The sequence below is a fragment of the Coregonus lavaretus genome (assembly GCF_964263955.1).
Source record: "Coregonus lavaretus genome assembly, chromosome: 27".
Taxonomy (NCBI): domain Eukaryota; kingdom Metazoa; phylum Chordata; class Actinopteri; order Salmoniformes; family Salmonidae; genus Coregonus; species Coregonus lavaretus.
In genome coordinates, this window is record NC_140014.1 from 27,970,321 (window position 1) to 27,988,998 (window position 18,678).

The window sequence follows — 18,678 nt, forward strand, 5'->3', positions numbered from 1 at the left end:
AACACTTTCACCCAGTTCTCCTCTGAATCATTCAGATGTTCATTGGCAAACTTCAGACGGGCATGTATATGTGCTTTCTTGAGCAGGGGGACCTTGCGGGCACTGCAGGATTTCAGTCCTTCACGGCGTAGTGTGTTACCAATTGTTTTCTTGGTGACTATGGTCCCAGCTGCCTTGAGATCATTGACAAGATCCTCCCGTGTAGTTCTGGGCTGATTCCTCACCGTACTCATGATCATTGCAACTCTACGAGATGAGATTTTGCATGGAGCCAAAGGCTGAGGGAGATTGACAGTTATTTTGTGTTTCTTTCATTTGCGAATAATCAAACCAACTGTTGTCACCTTCTCACCAAGCTGCTTGGCGATGGTCTTGTAGCCCATTCCAGCCTTGTGTAGGTCTACAATCTTGTCCTTGACATCCTTGGAGAGCTCTTTGGTCTTGGCCATGGTGGAGAGTTTGGAATCTGATTGATTGATTGCTTCTGTGGACAGGTGTCTTTTATACAGGTAACAAGCTGATATTAGGAGCACTCCCTTTAAGAGTGTGCTCCTAATCTCAGCTCGTTACCTGTATAAAAGACAGCTGGGAGCCAGAAATCTTTCTGATTGAAAGGGGGTCAAATACTTATTTCCCTCATTAAAATGCAAATAAATTTATAACATTTTTGACATGCTTTTTTCTGGATTTCTTTGTTGTTATTCTGTCTCTCATTGTTCAAATAAACCTACCATTAAAATTATAGACTGATCATTTCTTTGTCAGTGGTCAAACGTACAAAATCAGCAGGGGATCAAATACTTTTTTCCCCTCACTGTAAAGACTCTCAGACCATGAGAAACAAGATTCTCTGGTCTGATGAAACCAAGATTCAACTCTTTGGATGTCCTTGAGTGGCCCAGCCAGAGCCCGGACTTGAACCCGATCTAACATCTCTGGAGAGACCTGAAAATAGCTGTGCAGCAACGCTCCCCATCCAACCTGACATGTGAGAAACTCCCCAAATACAGGTGTGCCAAGCTTGTAGTGGTCATACCCAAGAAGACTTGAGGCTGTAATCGCTGCCAAAGGTGCTTCAACAAAGTACTGAGTAAAGGGTCTGAATACTTATGTAAATGTATTATTTCTATTTTTTCTTTCTAACAACCTGTTTTTGCTTTGTCATTTTGGGCTATTGTGTGTAGATTGATGAGGGGAATTTAAAAAAAAATCTATTTTAGAATATAGCTGTAACCTAACAAAATGTGGAAAAAGTCAAGGGATCTGAATACTTTCCGAAGGCACTGTATGTTCATGGTAAAATGGTAAATCAAAGCCAGGAAGGATGACATCACACTGTTAATATTATCTACAGCAGCCCTGCTGCACCCGTTGGGGGAAGATGATGAAGAAATAAAACACTGAAGCTAAGTGATCAGGGCTGATAGGAAAATACATGTGTACAGGCAGACAAGGCTAGAGGGGGGTCACAGGTCAAGGTACAGCAGGTTTGGACAGAGGGTCTGGATGGACAGACTTTATGGAGGACATAAAGGCTTTATTATTGGGATGGAGTGGGATCCATGAAGAGAGAGGGAGGGAGACAGAGTGCATGAGAAAAGGAGTAAAAAAGAAAGGAGACAGAAAACTAGATGGTATAGAGGGAATGCTGAAAGGTAGAAGAGAGAAAGGGAGAGCAGGGGATAGAGAAATGGCACAACCAAGCCATGTACCTTCCCACTCGTGTTTGATGTGGTCTCGTACGTTGAGGTTGATAGTGATGTCAGCTCGGACGCGGGCGGGCCAGTTCTCTCCAATGTTGGGCTTAGCCACCTCCACAATGGAGAAGGCTGAGATGGTCTGAGACATCCTGGCCCAGCCCCCAAACACCACACCACCATACTCTGACTGCCTACAGGAAGACAAGACAGCAGGTCAACCCCCAAACATCACACTACCATACTATGAGTGCCTGAAAATGTCATAGAAATTGAGTTCAGTGATACAAAAATTATAAATTTGAAATAAACAGAAATGTGGGAACCTTCTCTTTCCATCAGTTCTAAGTGTGTGTTCTCTGCTCACCATGGTTTCATGCGAGTCACCACGTCCTCCACGTCCTGTCTGATCTCGTAAGTGGACTCCAGACGGAACAGGTTGAAGTTTCTCAGCAGGTAGTCGTGGAGGGTCAGGAACTGCAGGTTCAGTTTAGGGAGAGCCAGACAACCTGGAACACACAAGGATTAAACAGAGATTAAACAGAGAGATAGGAGTCCAACTCCTGTCATTGGTATAGACCTATTACCTACACATCTACACAGTGTAACATTCATAGAACCCAGAGTTTTCCCTGACCAGGATCAACTCCGTAGCCATGTGACAGGGACAATCCCTTTGATATAACAGTGGCAGAGTAGACTATAAACCTAATTTACACCTGTAATCTCTTGGCAGGCTAAAACAGTTAGACAGCCTTATAGACATCGATAGGCTCATGGATTTCAATGGGATTACAGGGCTGTAGGCATCTTAGCTGGTGAAGGTGACCCTGCTAGCCTAAAGAGGATCACCTATTAAGAGGGTGCCAGCTCAGTGCCTCTGTGGTGTGGGATAACACAGCGGAGGGGGGGGGGGGGTGATGAGTTTGCGAGGAGACACAGTAGACAGACACACACACACACACACACACACACACACACACACACCTTCACCAGAATAGTACTCAGTCGGGACGATGTTCTCATCCCAGATAATCTTCTCCGTTGGATAAAGAGGCATCTGGGTCATTCTACAGATTCGGTGCCTTTTGTGATTGAGGAGGATGAAACAATGAACATTAAAATCTTAAGCTTTTTTTTATTTGATGTGACAAAGTAATGTGTGTACTTGATAGAAAATACCTTTTCCCATCTCAATGTAGAGTATTAAGTTATTATTCTGTATTATTTTCTCAAACAAGTCCCAATTTAATTCAACCCCGTCACAGTCATTTTGTTATTCAACTATTCATTTTTCCAATAAACTTGAGATCAGCTTCTGGCATAATCTCACAGTTTAGATGTCCCTTGTAAATAATGGCATATTGTAATTAAAGAGAAAATCAAGAAAAACTGACCAGCACCATCCTTTCCAGTTTACGATGAAGAAATTTCTAATCTAACTCCACATTTTCGCAAGAAATGTGCAAGAATGCTGCGTAATTCCTGACAAAATTGAAATAGCCTTATTTACCCTGATTTAATAGACACAATAAAAACACTATTGATGTTATATTTTGTGTATTTAATACAAAAATGTAAAAAAAATAATCTCGTAACAGGGATGAATGCACCGCAACAGGGTTGAAAATCATGTAACAGGGTTGAGTGAAAAGCATCATGTGTCATATGTTTTATCTTTTGAGATCACTAACATGTTGCCATTTTTTAAACATTTTAAACATTTTTAAACCTACTGTCAACATAGCTTTTAAAATCTAAAGAATCTAGATGAAAGCTAGACAGAGTAAAACACATTAATGAACTAATAACAGTAACAACATCTGAAATTGTAGGTCAAGGTCAAGTCAATGACCAGTTTACTCTCCAAAACTAATTACTGTATCCTTTTAATCACTATGTAGTAAAATGAACGTGAACTTGCAGATAATACTCCTAAATATGTCAGTACAAACCAGTCGGCTAGTGAACATGAACCCCTCACGCACCAGTTGCCAAGGCAGTATACTGTATGTCTTTTTAGACTAGTCTTCATTTACATTCTCTAGTCTTTTTATGCATTACCAAATTATGCTTTAAAGCAACAAAACTTTATTTTCTGTTGATTGTGTGTCCATGACCACCACCACCTCGTGTCTTAAAGATCTTACATTTCCAGGAGAATTACCTGACCACCGGCGCGCAGATGTCCCTCACCTTCCTCTCTATGTGTGTTTCCTTTCTGCTGCTGTTTTTTCCATTGTTTTTTCCATTGTTGAATCTGAAATTGTAGGTCAAGGTCAAGTCAATGACCTGCTTACTCTTCAAGACTAAATATTGTATCCTTTTAATCACTATGTAGTAAAATGAACATGAACTTGCAGATAATACTCCTAAATATGTCAATGTATATAGGAGAGAGAACAAATTAATTGTCACTTTTTTAAAGTTATTATTTTCAAAAATTCCTCGTACTTTTAGTTGATACTGTAAAACCGTAAACAACAAACATTCAACAAGAAAATATGATTGGTATTAAGCAATATACATTAAATATTGCTAAGATTTAACAGCTATTCAACCCTGTAACAGCCATTCAACCCCGTAACATTGAAAAATGTGATGGGGTTGAATGTGACAGGGTTGAAGATTTTGTGCTAATCTGTTGCTAATTCGGGATGCAAAGCAGCTAGCAGTGTGCCACATGGCCTTATTCAACAAAAGACATTGTTATACTTCATAGCTATAAAAACAATTATTGGTAAAATCTTAACTATGAATTCCCCCCCCCCCAACAGAGTTGAATACCTGAGATTGACAAAGCCCATATGTGCTTAAAAAACATGAAATATTTATAAAAAGTGAGAGAGCAGCTTACCACTTGTCACACCAGGCTTCTCTGAAGACTTGTATGATGTCACTTCCTCATAAATGATGTCCACAGGATCAAACCATTATTTAATTGTGAGTGGGGGTATTGTTGCGTTACGGGGTTGAAAGAAATACAAGGACAGGGGTAAAAGCCTGAATTTCTCAGAAAATAAAATGTCTTATGCTGAGAAAATGGATTATGCATAATAAGGGGGCATATACAATTAATTTAACAAAAAAAAAGCATTATTATTTAACACTGTGTACTCAAAATGAGTCACGCCATTTGCATGATGGTCAATAGGGACAGGCGAAATTCTTAATACTCCTAAGAAAAGCAAACATATAAGTATTGAAATTCATCTCTGTTTAAAATCATATTCTCTACTCCATATTAAAAACATGTAAAACTTTGAAATGTTGTAATTTAAGTGTAGTTTGATAAATGTTCTGACAAGTTATAACACTAGTACATCTTGGGACACTGACAATACTGAAATGTCACCGAATCTGTAGAATGACCCATCTGGTTAAGTTGCTCGATCTGGGAGATTCTCCTCTCATGACGAGACACCTGTTAGTGTGAGAGAGGGAAGAAAAAGAGATTGAAGAAATACAGACAGAAAGAGAGATAAATGTTTTTGCCCCACTCTTACCCTCCCCTCACTCCCTAGACAGTGGTATTAAAAAGAACGTTTTGTAAAATAATCGTGTCAGACGTATTGCATCACACTACTCACCGTCAGTCATGACAAACCCTTTATTAGAGACCATCTCTCTCACATAGCTAGGCTTTTATCTCTTCAGTTAGCCTGCCAGTTGTGTTTTTTAGGTCTGGGGCCTAAATGTTATAGCATCAATGATGGTTGTGTGCCAAACAAGATACAGAAGTCTATATAATCCCTGTGTTCTCATATGCGATCAGTCAGTCACTAGCCGCCATGCTAAGCTAATCCTGTTATACTGCGTATTCTTTGCCAGTCACCATCTAACCCAGGGTTTTGTCAATGTCGTCCATCTTGTTACACCGCCATGTTCCTTGCCAGTCACTATCTAACCCAGGGTTTTGTAATAGTCATCCATCCCATTACACTGCCGTGTTCCCTGCCAGTCACTATCTAACCCAGGGTTTTGTAATAGTCATCCATCCAGTTACACTGCCGTGTTCCCTGCCAGTCACTATCTAACCCAGGGTTTTGTAATAGTCATCCATCCCGTTACACTGCCGTGTTCCCTGCCAGTCACTATCTAACCCAGGGTTTTGTAATAGTCATCCATCCTGTTACACTGCCGTGTTCCCTGCCAGTCACTATCTAACCCAGGGTTTTGTAATAGTCATCCATCCTGTTACACTGCCGTGTTCCCTGCCAGTCACTATCTAACCCAGGGTTTTGTAATAGTCATCCATCCTGTTACACTGCCGTGTTCCCTGCCAGTCACTATCTAACCCAGGGTTTTGTAATAGTCATCCATCCGGGACTGGCAGAGACGTACAGAGATCTAAAGACTGTAGAACCCTGATTGAGACTAATACCCATCGAGCCCATCTCTGACAGTTATTGCAAAACTATGCAAAAATTACATAATGAGCGATAAAAAATCCTATGCAATCTCGGTAATCTAAATAGGAAATTATTAATTCAAGAGTGGGTGGCTCAAGGCTATGAGGAATGATGTAAATAACCCCCAGAACAGTGATAGCTAGAAGCTCAGTAGCACTCTGGCCAGCTCATCCTCTCATTCCCCAGGTTTAATTACAGACTTTCTCTGCAGTGTGTCTGTGTGACCTGCTCTGCTCCCTCCTGTAAAGCTCTACGAGCCTCTGGCACCGCCGACCCAACAAATAATGCATAATACCAAAGTGGAATCTTTGGAGATTTTTGGTTGCTCAGGGCAACCCGGGGCCATGCAATTGAGTCCCCTGACATTGGCTCTGGGAACAATCTAATCAGCTAATTATGGAAAAGCTTCTCTTCAGTGGTGGGCAGAGGAGACCTAGAGAAGACTTGAAGTGGGAAATTACAGCAATAGGGACAGAGCAGGTCAGTGGATGGGCCGGTCGCATGGTTATAGAGGGTTATGGGGGATGAGACTTGTTTTCAACACACTGTACGCCTATTTTTAAGAGGGACTAAGGGAGGGTGTGTGGAGGGCAAATCAGATCAACAGTGGTGTTTTTTCTTAGGATAAGACAAACCTTGCTGCTCTTTCCTCAGTCTCTCTCTACCTCCCTCTCCTCCACCTCACCAACTTCATCTCTATCACCAACGTTGAGCCCGAATTGGATTAAAAGGCAAATTCAAGGGGGGAGAGGAGTGTGTGTGTGGAGGAGGGGGGGTTGCATACTGTATGTATTCCAAAAGCATAAATTAATGGCTTTTAAATGAGCCACGCAAACCCTATTATGCTGCTATGCTCTCTGGGTGGTTATTGTTCCGCAAGCGAACATATCCTGACATCGCTTCGGTTTAGCCAAGACCTAAATAGAGGAGAGGGGTTCTCTCATGCTTAAGGGCATCTTGGGGGAATTTAAATATTCATTACCTTAGCATCCTCTCCTTGTCTCCTTCCCATCATACCTAACCACAGATCTAGGATCAGATGAGACTTCCCCCATTCCCAAATTTTAAGCATTAGGACGATGAAATAAATATCTGATCCTCTATCAGTGGTTAGGGACAACATCTCCCCGTTTCGTGACAGCATCTACCAGCAGCTCCAGGAGGACCTCTTTCTCATTGGTGGTGTCCTGTCCCTCTGCCAGCTCTGGTAACAGACATAGGTACGAGGCCACCCGGTGGAGAGTGTTGGGACTGCAGGGAGAAAAAACCACTTCAGCATATTTTACGTTATGAACTATTAACTTCCAATTCATATGTATTCCTTTTGAGCATCATGGTTATATTTTCTGCTAAGTCAGCAAGTTTGTTTCTGCAACATTCTTCTATTGAAGTAAATATATGAAATTATGACCCAAGGGTAGAAATGCACATTCAAGAGCAGTGGCGGCTCCTGAAAAAATTCTCAGGAGGGGCAATTTTTCTGATGATTTAGGTGACCTACACACATTTTAAAAAAGATATGTCCAGCAACAACATGAAGACAGGGGCAGCATATAAGTCAATACCAGAAGCATTTATTGACTGATCTGGGGAGATGGATTCCAGTTTCTGTGACAGATTATAAATAATCTCTGATGCCTTTGTTATATTAGCTTTTGGTTGAATGTACTGTCGTAGTAAATATATAATGTTATAGCTTGGTCTGACTAAAATCTTGTGCATGACCCATTTTGTGTTGGGCGTTTGTTTTCAATCAATGCTGTTCCTATCCTATAACAATGGACAAAAGAGTCCTATCTTGTCAGCCTTGTCAGCAGGTGGCCAAGGACAACACCCACGCCATAGGTCTCTCAGTTCTTCCAACTCACGAGTTCTTGCTCTGAGGACACACACACACACACACACACACACATCATCACTGATAACACACACACACACACACATCATCACTGTTAAACACACACACACACAAAAATCCCCTCTCTTTAGGCTGAACATTTGAAGACAGAGAACCCGACTCAGAGCCAATGCAACAGTGGAGGGGACCTCGCCCAACTCATCAGGACCAATCAGAAGATCAGAACTACTAGATTCAACCTACATCATTTATTGTATAAAATGTCTGCACACAATGTTTTCGGGGCTCTCTTCAGATAGCTCCCTAAGAGTTTGACGAACGGGTCCGTGCACGCGATTCCAGATATCTTTACCTCTGAATAAACTGCCTTTATTATACCATATCCACCCTGTCCAAAGTCTCTACTTGGTCTCAGTTCTCCAGTAAACTTGTGATTATCAACAGTACACAACGGTAACAAACAATTGGGGGAACTCACGGGGCAGATAGTAAGGTCGCAGTGACACAGAAAGCAGTTCAATGTCGGGGGGTACAGAGTCGCTCTCTTACCAGGATCGCGGTCCGCTCTGACCAGGGTGAAGCCGGCCGGCTCCACTTCTCTGTCCGGGACTCTGTCATCCAGCCAAGTCTCCCAGCTGTATTGGATTCCGCTGCCAGCAGCGTTTTCATTATTTAGTCCGTTCGTAGCGGGTATGTACACGATCAACAAGATCAGTCCAAAACCCACCACTGTAAAAATCCATGGTTGGCAGAATGTTTGTAAACTAAGTCTACAAATTAAAAACATAAAATAACGCCACACTGCAGGTCGCAACAGAGACGCTGCTATTTTCTTAGTTACGTTCATGGTTACGTCACGTATGACGAAAGCGCGTAAGTGCAAGCCCACAGACACCCATAGAGAATGTATTGAAAGCTTTGAAATTTGAAAAAAATAGATTTTACATGACAGGCTATGAGAGACTTCTGGGCGATTTTCAACCTGACTGAAATCGCCCCAAAAACGGGCGGGGCCATTTGAAGCACGACTTTAGCCTGATTTGACATTTAGTGGCAGTCAGATCAGATTAGAACACTGATAACTAGTACTGTTGCCGTGATATAATTGATTAGAAAAAAATCCCTTCCTTTTCCCGTTTGGCAGTGCGTCGCCCATATCGCCCTATTGAACAGGCCGTCCCTGTTCAAGAGAATATATGGCCTGGCATCTGACATTATGAAAAGTTCACCATTCACCTAACACACAGGTATTTTCTTAAGTCCTGCACTTGTTAGCATTGGGATGTACTGTACGCTAGCCCTTGTGTTTTCCTATACTCTGCCCTGCTAACTAGGGCCACTGCAGTCCTGCACTGTCAGCATGGCGTGTACAGGGGCTGGGGCCGCATCGATATGACGGGATTATGAAAATCCAACCGCATCTCCATTTCTCAGAGCTGAAGCAGAGGGTTGAGGCTGCTCTCTGAACAGAAGGCTGTTTTAAATCAGACAGATGTGACATGTGCCACCATGACACAGACAGGGGTTGGTATCGAGAGAGACACACTGTGTCTGTGACAGAGTCCTGTACAGACAGACCGGGACACGTGTCACTGTGAGCAGCAGTGTGGCCAGACTCGTGATGCCATGTTTGGTTTGACCACATGGGTCTGGGGTTTTGCTGACCATGCAGTTGGTTTGTCTAGGGACTGGCATGGGTCACGCTGTTGTACTGTACTCCATGACAAAGCTAAAATAGCTGCTTCCATTGAGTTGTTAAGGAGATGAGGCTGGACACAGGAAAGATCTGAGAGCTGTTACTTATGGTTGGGGCCATGAGCCCACTAACCTGCCCAATTCTGATTTTATCTCCACCAAATCTCAAGCCACAGATGACATGCAATGAGAGGAGTTCTTAAAATTGAAAGAGAAAAATACAGTGTGTGTATGTGATAACACCCTGCCTGTCAGGGTTTCCGTTAGGAAAATGTGGCGCCGGACATTTGACCGGCAGCATTTCAATTTACCTGACATTTGATACATTTACCGGACCCATATGCATTGGGTGCATAACCTGATTAGAGAACCACCCATGGTGCTCAGAATGACAGAAATCACAGAACATGCAATTCGAGGATGCAATGATGTGCGGTCCTTCTTAACGAATTCTTATGCACACTTTGAAGATTTTAGAATAACTGTCCACAATTACTTTTCCTCAGCCAACAAGACTAGTAATGAACAGCAAAATTACTAGCCTGTCAATCTACTCTCCACCATAGTAGAAAAATTGAACTACTTTATTGGTCAGCTTGTCGAGAAAGAAATAGCCTATTCAAACTGACTCTGGGACAGTTGTAGGACGATAGATCCCAAATCCATACAACCAGTAGGCCTAGGAAACATAAAATAAAAGCAATGAGTCTGACGCAACAGACCAGAACGCGTCGCTGAAAATGTTGATGAACTATTATTTCTTGACATTATACAGTGCATTCGGAAAATACTCAGCCCCCTTTACTTTTTCCACAGTTACTCTACAGCCTTATTCTAAAATGGATTAAATAAAACAATTTCCTCATCAATCTACACACAATACCCCATAATGACAAAGCAAAAAACAGGTTCAGAAATCTTTGCAAATGTATTACAAATAAAAAACAGAAATACCTTATTTAGATAAGTATTCAGACCCTTTGCTATGAGACTCCAAATTGAGCTCAGGTGCATCCTGTTTCCATTGATCATCCTTGAAATGTTTTTACAACTTGATTGGAGTCCACCTGTGGTAAATTCAATTGATTGAACATGATTTGGAAAGGCACACACCTGTCTATATAAGGTCCCACAGTTGACAGTGCATGTCAGAGCAAAAACCAAGCCATGAGGTCGAAGGAATTGTCCGTAGAGCTCCGAGACAGGATTGTGTGGAGGCATAGATCTGGGGAAGGGTACCAAAAAATTTCTGCAGCATTGAAGGTCCTCAAGAACACAGTGGCCTCAATCGTTCTTAAATGGAAGAAGTTTGGAACCACCTAGATTCTTCCTAGAGCTGGCCGCCCGGCCAAACTGAGCAATCGGGGGAGAAGGGCCTTGGTCAGGGAGGTGACCAAGAACCCGATGGTCACTCTGACAGAGCTCCAGAGTTCCTCTGTGGAGATGGGAGAACCTTCCAGAAGGACAACCATCTCTGCAGCACTCCACCAATCAGGTCTTTATGATAGAGTGGCCAAACAAAGCCACTCCTCAGTAAAAGGCACATAACAGCCCGCTTCAACAAAGTACTGAGTAAAGGGTCTGAATACTTATGTAAATGTGATATCAGTTTTTTATTTGTAATACATTTGCAAACATTTCTAAAAGCCAGTTTTTGCTTTGTCATTATGGGGTATTGTGAGTAGATTGATAAGGGGAAAAAACGATTTAATCCATTTTAGAATAAGGCTGTAACCTAACGAAATGTGGAAAAAGTCAAGAGGTCTGAATACTTTCCGAAGGCACTGTAAGTGCAGCAATGAGCACAAGGCAGTAGACTGTGTGTGAATGTTCGTCCCATAATGCAATTAACGGAAAAACACTGTTGTCAAAGCACACCGCACATGCGAGTGGTTTCATGTGACATATGAAAATATCAGCTAGCACAACTAGCATGGGTTGCTAATATGACTATGATTGTGCCTTTGGCTACTGGACAATAAATAAAATAATTGCCTCCACGGCTATGGTCTGATTTTGGCTAGGCTACTTTGAAGCAAGGGAAGACATGCCTCATAATATCTAGTAAACTTTCAGGTTTCAAACAATTTAAGTATATGTTTTCAAAATGCATACAGCCTCCAACTCATTGTAAAGTGGTGTGTGACGTGCTGATGAAGCCTGCCTTCTGTTGCCTATACATTTGCTGTTTGAGATGCTGTAGCAGCAGCTCTCGCACTGTCTGTCAGATTTTCCTCTCAAAGGCTCTATATCTGTATGCTGTAAGCGTGTGATAAGACACATAACGAATATACTTTACACACACGCCAATTTAATTCCACAAAATTATGCAAATTAACCTATAGACCGATGAGTATGACCAGTAAAATGTATTTCCATCAAACAAAAGGCTAAAAAGCCTAATTTCAATTTTCTTTTTTTCTAGGACGATTGGCCGGATGCAATTTTATTCATCAACTTTGTTTAGTTTTTTTGCCAAAAGCTGGCTATTTCCGGCTAACGGAACCCTGCTGCCCGTGTGTGTTTTGGGGACTAAGCGGATCAATCTGAAATAATGGGCGAGTGGCAGTTTAGCTTGTGGGTAGCACAGCTGGAATAGCTGGAATTAAAAATAGGGTTTTGTGGGTAAAAAGTGCCTTGTTAAAAGTGATGGAAGCCTTTGAAGGCAGTGGGGGGACCCGGTGACAATGCAGAGCCTGGCTTTATCCATGAGAACAATAATACAGAGAGGAAAAGAGAGTGTAAAAACTCAGCAGCACCTAGGACCAGGGTCCGAAGGAAAGGAGAAAGGATAGGAAGCACACACACACTAACAAGGCCCAGCCCCATGAAAGCGATGGAGGGGGATGTTTTTTGGCAAGGCCACTCGCAAATATGATCTGACAAATCCAGCTGTTCAAAGAGTTTATTCTCAAGCCCCTGCAAATCGATTAAATTAATGAGGCGAGTCTCTCTCTCTGTGGCTGGTACCACTCTACTCTGCACATTCAAGGACTCACATGCTGCCTGACATTCACGGTAAGGGGGGCAGCGGTAGGGATGTTAGCGATACAACAGTGACAATTAAGCGATTGTCATCATGGTAGCATAAAGAAATGAAGGTTAGGATGTGTAGGGATGTTTTTTTGGGTTCACAATCCCAGATATGACCCCCCCCCACCCACACACTCTACCTGAGATGGCCAAACTGTTTGGTGAGGGATTCCCGTGTGTCCACGGCTGCCACATTGGACAGGGCAAAGTCCTGCAGCTCTGGGAAATGGGCAAAGGCTGCCTTCTGAAAGACAAGACAGCAAACATTTAGAGATCAGGTGGAAACAACACCTTACCCACACACCCCAGAGCCAGTGTGATGTCAGGCACCTTTTTGATTTCCCTAATGTATTAATCCAACATCTGTGTGGGGCTAGAGAGAGAGGTAAGGGAAAGAGAGAGAGATGGACAGATGGAGAGACAACTAGGATGAACAGATAAACCAGTCTGCATATTTCCCTTTAAATTAAGACTGAAAACTAAAATATTGAAAATTCTCTCTAGGACCGAAGTTTGACTTGATATTCTTTCTTGTAAATGACATCTGGAAGCTGTCACTAAATCATGAATGTTCCATATTCATACATGTACAACTCACAGCATGGGTTATGTCTCCCAGTACACTTAGGTAAACTTTATCCTATCTTTAACGCTTAAATGTGCAAATGATGTTCAAAACTGATGCCTATCAACAATTTGAATAATATAGAATAATTTGTGATGTGGACAGGTCAAGTAAACAACCAAACAAAACAGAAGTCATTCATCCATCCATCCTGGGTAGTACTGTATACACGTACCTGCAGTGATGCGATTCTGTTGTAGTGGAGCGTAGTCATCTCCTTCTCTGTCTGGTCGTTGATCTCAAAGCCGGTGTAGAACTTCAGCATGTCCAGTAACTGGCAGAAGAGGTGTCCCTCCTTTTCTCTCTGCATGAGGCTGGACAGGTGGCAGCTCACCACCAGGTGGGAGTCATCCAGCACCGTGTTGAACCAGCGACGTGTCGGGAGCAGGGCCTTGGGACAGACATAGAATGGAACCACACATTACACATCATGGTAAAACAATGAAACAGCTGCCCTTATATACAAGACTATAGGCTCAATAAATATGATCGTAAAAAATGTTTACAAAAATAATAATAATTTATGCATCTACCTATAACTAGAAAACGTATAAAAAAGCCCCAGAAAGACCACACACATTCCAACAGTGAAACAGAAAGGCTCTCAGTCAATGTTAAACACATTGAGGCCATTATATAATCCTAGTATTACTATTCAGCCCAGGTCTGTAACTGATAACAAGGAGGTGATCTTTGAGCTGAGACGATGCAACATCAGAACCAGGATTAGTCCATGTATGGATTGACTCAGTCTCTGGGGTCATTCAGATCAATGCATCTACAAACCAGAATTCCCAGCATTGAGGACAAGAGTATAAAGGGACCCTATTGATTCAGGGTCTATTTCAGCAGGGTGTTTTACACTCTTTTTTGCACTTCATAGATGACAGTTGGAGGTCAAATTTCTAATTTCAAAAAGAGGAAAACAATGACAATAGCCTACATAGTGACTCCTACTCACAAACAACACCAAAAATGAATTGAAAAAATGCAAACCACAGAGCCTCAATGTATTCTATCGAGTTCACCTCTCTGCAGAGGGCAGGTGCTTCAAATGATACTACTCCCACAACAAGACAGACAAGCTTTATCTATGGCCACATCTTTGATCTCCACAGACCTGTCACAGACGGCTCGACCTTACAGACACACAAAATGTAGGATCTCTTTTTCCATACAGAGATTTAGAGGGTCTCATCACATCATCTCAGAGGGAAGTATGAGATTTCAGCCATCCCTTTGTAAAATGATACTGCTGAGGGGGAAAGGACTTCTCTGGAGGCAGCTTGCCTTGCCATTGCCAGTGCCAGGAAAATAAAGGATAGCCTGTCATCGGATGGGGGGGATATCAATCCTTCCTATCCTCCCTAGGTGGAAACAGGAGCACCGTGGCCATGCAGCCCAGAGAGGGAAGGAACCATCTTGACTATGTGACATTCTCTCTGCGTGTCATGATGAAGCCAAACCAGACCACAGAGAAGAAAGCACACTACACCGTGACGTTACACCTCATTTTCTCTATGCTAGGAATAACCTGTATTTTCTCACTGTCATCAAACACCAAATCACTCAAGATTACATACTCTACACATGTCAAGACAGAAATAGGTGTACAGGTATAGGTAGGTACAGAGACCTCAAAAGTGTCTTTGCATGCTCAGTGAATGCAGATATTCAATTGATTCTATATAAATGGCTGCCTAGTACACTTCATAAATATGCAACACAACAACACCATAGTGTCCCTTATAAATAGTGTGTTTCTTACCTCAAGGTCAATCATGAGCTCGATGAACCTCTCGCAGTAGTGCACCTTCTCCATGGGTACAGGGCCTGAGAGAGACAACACAGGGAGACATTCAGTTCAGGTAATAACATACACAACACGCAAGACCGCCATCACACACACTGAAACACCGAGGGGAATGTGGGAGAAGAAGGGAGAGTTTTCAGCGAACTGTGGCCAACACCATGGCTGTGTGTGTGTGAGCCGGGGCCAGGAAGTGGCAAGTGGCCCGGTGGTGCACGGAGACCCCGGTATATTCTCTAATCTGGGGCACTGCAACGTACGCTGGGAGATCAGCCCTCATTAGTGGTGTGTGTGTATGTATGTGTGTGTGTGTGTGTGTGTATATATGAGGCGAGCCTGTGTGTGTGTGCAGTAGCACATGTTCATTGTGCTACATACAAGCATGCGTGTGTGTACGTCCCTGTGCTGTGTACCAATGCTCTGACAGGGAGGATTAGGGTCTGGGTCTCAGCAGGACCACCACCACCCAGCTACATGTTGGGAGAGATGCTATTCTGAGCACACAGGTTGGGTGTGTGGGGCGGGGGCAGAGTGTCGTCCTACATTATATCACCACACAGACTGTCGCCGTGGGCATGGCGGGGGACAGCTGGACAGGGCTGCTCTTTCAGAGTGGGGGTCAAGTCGGGAGGAAAGGATGAACTTTGGGACTGATAGAGGATTGGAAATGGTGCATCTCACACCGGTAATGAGGGACTTTTGGACTGTAGAAATGTCACTGAGAAATGAGCCCCACGTATAAAGACTAACAAAGGTAAAGGCTATCAAAGAAAGAGCTGGTTCATCATTTTCAAGGATAAAGACTAGGAGGTAAAGGCATGTGCATGTGGTGTTGTAGTTTGTCACTTGTAACTGAAAACTTTTCAGCATGAGGAATATGTCTTTGAGCACAATTTTTAGCCTTGAGAATCTCATCTTTCTCCATAAGTAAATGTGGCCTCCCTGCTGCGGTGTCCAGCTGCTTATAGGCAACAAAACAAAGCTGCTTTGTTCATAAATCATAGCTGTGTTGCTAAATGTTTACCTGCTGGGGAGATGGACATAAGAACTCCCAGAAACTTCTTAATGAGCTCAGAAAGGAATGTCCTCTCCATCTTGGCTCTGGAAATAAAAGGCAGGAAATAATAATAACTAGCGACACACATCACAACGCTGTGCCTTTGAGGGGACTATTATAATTTCAGAGGAGACTATTATAATTTCCTAGGGGGACTATTATCGTTTCTGAGGAGACTATTATATTTTCCTGGTGGGACTATTGTACTTTTGATGGGACTATTATATTTGTTATGGGGCTATTATATTTTTGATGGGGCTATGTAAAAAAAAAAAAAAAAAATGGGACTATTATATTTTGGATGGGACTATTAGATTTTGGATGGGACTATTTCTACAGGATGTGCAGGCAGAGGGAGAAGGTCTTACTGCTCTGAAGCTTTCCCGTCCAGCTTGTCAAAATTCCTCTTGATCAGATTCCAAAACTTTTGGCGCTTGGGAACTTTCTTCAGCTCGTGTTGGAGTCTAGACTGTACAGATGACAGACAGTGCGTTGATTAATCAATCTTAATGACGCTATCAAAAAAGAGCTAAACATTGGAAATCTGCACTGGGACTGTTTGTCTTTGGTTGACCTACCCTTTTCTATGTAATAAATCACTATTCAGTAATGTAAAAACTATTTTGCCATAATCTTAAACATTATGCATACAGTGGGGGAAAAAAGTATTTAGTCAGCCACCAATTGTGCAAGTTCTCCCACTTAAAAAGATGAGAGAGGCCTGTAATTTTCATCATAGGTACACGTCAACTATGACAGACAAATTGAGATTTTTTTTTCTAGAAAATCACATTGTAGGATTTTTTATGAATTTATTTGCAAATTATGGTGGAAAATAAGTATTTGGTCACCTACAAACAAGCAAGATTTCTGGCTCTCACAGACCTGTAACTTATTATTTAAGAGGCTCCTCTGTCCTCCACTCGTTACCTGTATTAATGGCACCTGTTTGAACTTGTTATCAGTATAAAAGACACCTGTCCACAACCTCAAACAGTCACACTCCAAACTCCACTATGGCCAAGACCAAAGAGCTGTCAAAGGACACCAGAAACAAAATTGTAGACCTGCACCAGGCTGGGAAGACTGAATCTGTAATAGGTAAGCAGCTTGGTTTGATGAAATCAACTGTGGGAGCAATTATTAGGAAATGGAAGACATACAAGACCACTGATAATCTCCCTCGATCTGGGGCTCCACGCAAGATCTCACCCTGTGGGGTCAAAATGATCACCAGAACGGTGAGCAAAAATCCCAGAACCACACGGGGGGACCTAGTGAATGATGTTTCTGATGTCCTTTGACAGCTCTTTGGTCTTGGCCATAGTGGAGTTTGGAGTGTGACTGTTTGAGGTTGTGGACAGGTGTCTTTTATACTGATAACAAGTTCAAACGGGTGCCATTAATACAGGTAACGAGTGGAGGACAGAGGAGCCTCTTAAAGAAGAAGTTACAGGTCTGTGAGAGCCAGAAATCTTGCTTGTTTGTAGGTGACCAAATACTTATTTTCCACCATAATTTGCAAATAAATTCATTAAAAATCCTACAATGTGATTTTCTTTCTCATTTTGTCTGTCATAGTTGACGTGTACCTATGATGAAAATTACAGGCCTCTCTCATCTTTTTAAGTGGGAGAACTTGCACAATTGGTGGCTGACTAAATACTTTTTTCCCCCATTGTATCTAACAGTGTGACAGTTCTAAAGACAGGAGCACTGCAGGATAAGAGGAGCTCTTACTGGTAAGAGACACGTCCACATGGGCAGTGAGATGAGCTGCTGCACCTGCTCTCTGATCAAATCCACCTCCTGAGAGCAGAGAGAGAGAGACAGAGAGAAAATGGGAGAGGGGGTCAGAGAGGGACATAAGGATATTTGAGTTGGTAGAATAATGGCATTGCACCAAATAGATTAGAACCATTGCATACACTTCAGTAGAAGCAGAGGGATAAACATCTAATTTCAGAGAAACTGGTGCAGTGGCTACCCATGGTTTTGAGCAGGAGTGGGGAATACAGATATGCTAGGGAGGCACCTGAGTATAGTGTTATGAAGTGTAATACTGCCACCTAGTGGAACCTAAACCAAACTAATTTCATGGAAACCACATGCAGGACGGTTTTCCCTACCTTCTGCTCTTGTTCGCTCATCTTTGTGGATCTGAGACTAGGGCTATGGTGGTCATGAAATGGCATTATTTTATATTATTTTATAGTATGAAGAATACAATTGAATATAGCTGAATAAAATACAAAGGATATTTTCTCCAAACGATTGAGGGAGTGCACACATGCAGCTATTCTGTGTTGAGTGGTTAACAAAAAAAACAGGTCCTCTTATATGCTTAATTTAGAGTTATTTATGCAACTTTAGTTGTGATACAAACGTTGGGCTATACGTTTTGAATTTTAATACATTCTAAGGCTGCATGATAGAACTCTAATGATGATTTGAAAAAAGTTCCATGAAAGGCTTTGTTTTGTTTCATGTG

General features: G+C 42.3%; 1 protein-coding gene across 1 annotated transcript in view; it reads right to left on the reverse strand.

Moving 5' to 3' along the window:
• Positions 1 to 18,678, reverse strand: part of LOC311102654 (RNA helicase aquarius-like) — a gene marked incomplete at its 5' end in the record, with an annotated part of 127,971 nt that overhangs the window by 87,593 nt on the left and 21,700 nt on the right. Inside the window, 11 exon segments of the mRNA XM_084144015.1 lie at positions 1,713 to 1,891; positions 2,065 to 2,206; positions 2,685 to 2,757; positions 5,074 to 5,121; positions 7,258 to 7,360; positions 12,836 to 12,939; positions 13,496 to 13,711; positions 15,089 to 15,153; positions 16,155 to 16,231; positions 16,556 to 16,656; positions 17,928 to 17,996. Of these exon segments, the coding sequence (XP_084000141.1) occupies positions 1,713 to 1,891; positions 2,065 to 2,206; positions 2,685 to 2,757; positions 5,074 to 5,121; positions 7,258 to 7,360; positions 12,836 to 12,939; positions 13,496 to 13,711; positions 15,089 to 15,153; positions 16,155 to 16,231; positions 16,556 to 16,656; positions 17,928 to 17,996 (1,177 nt within the window).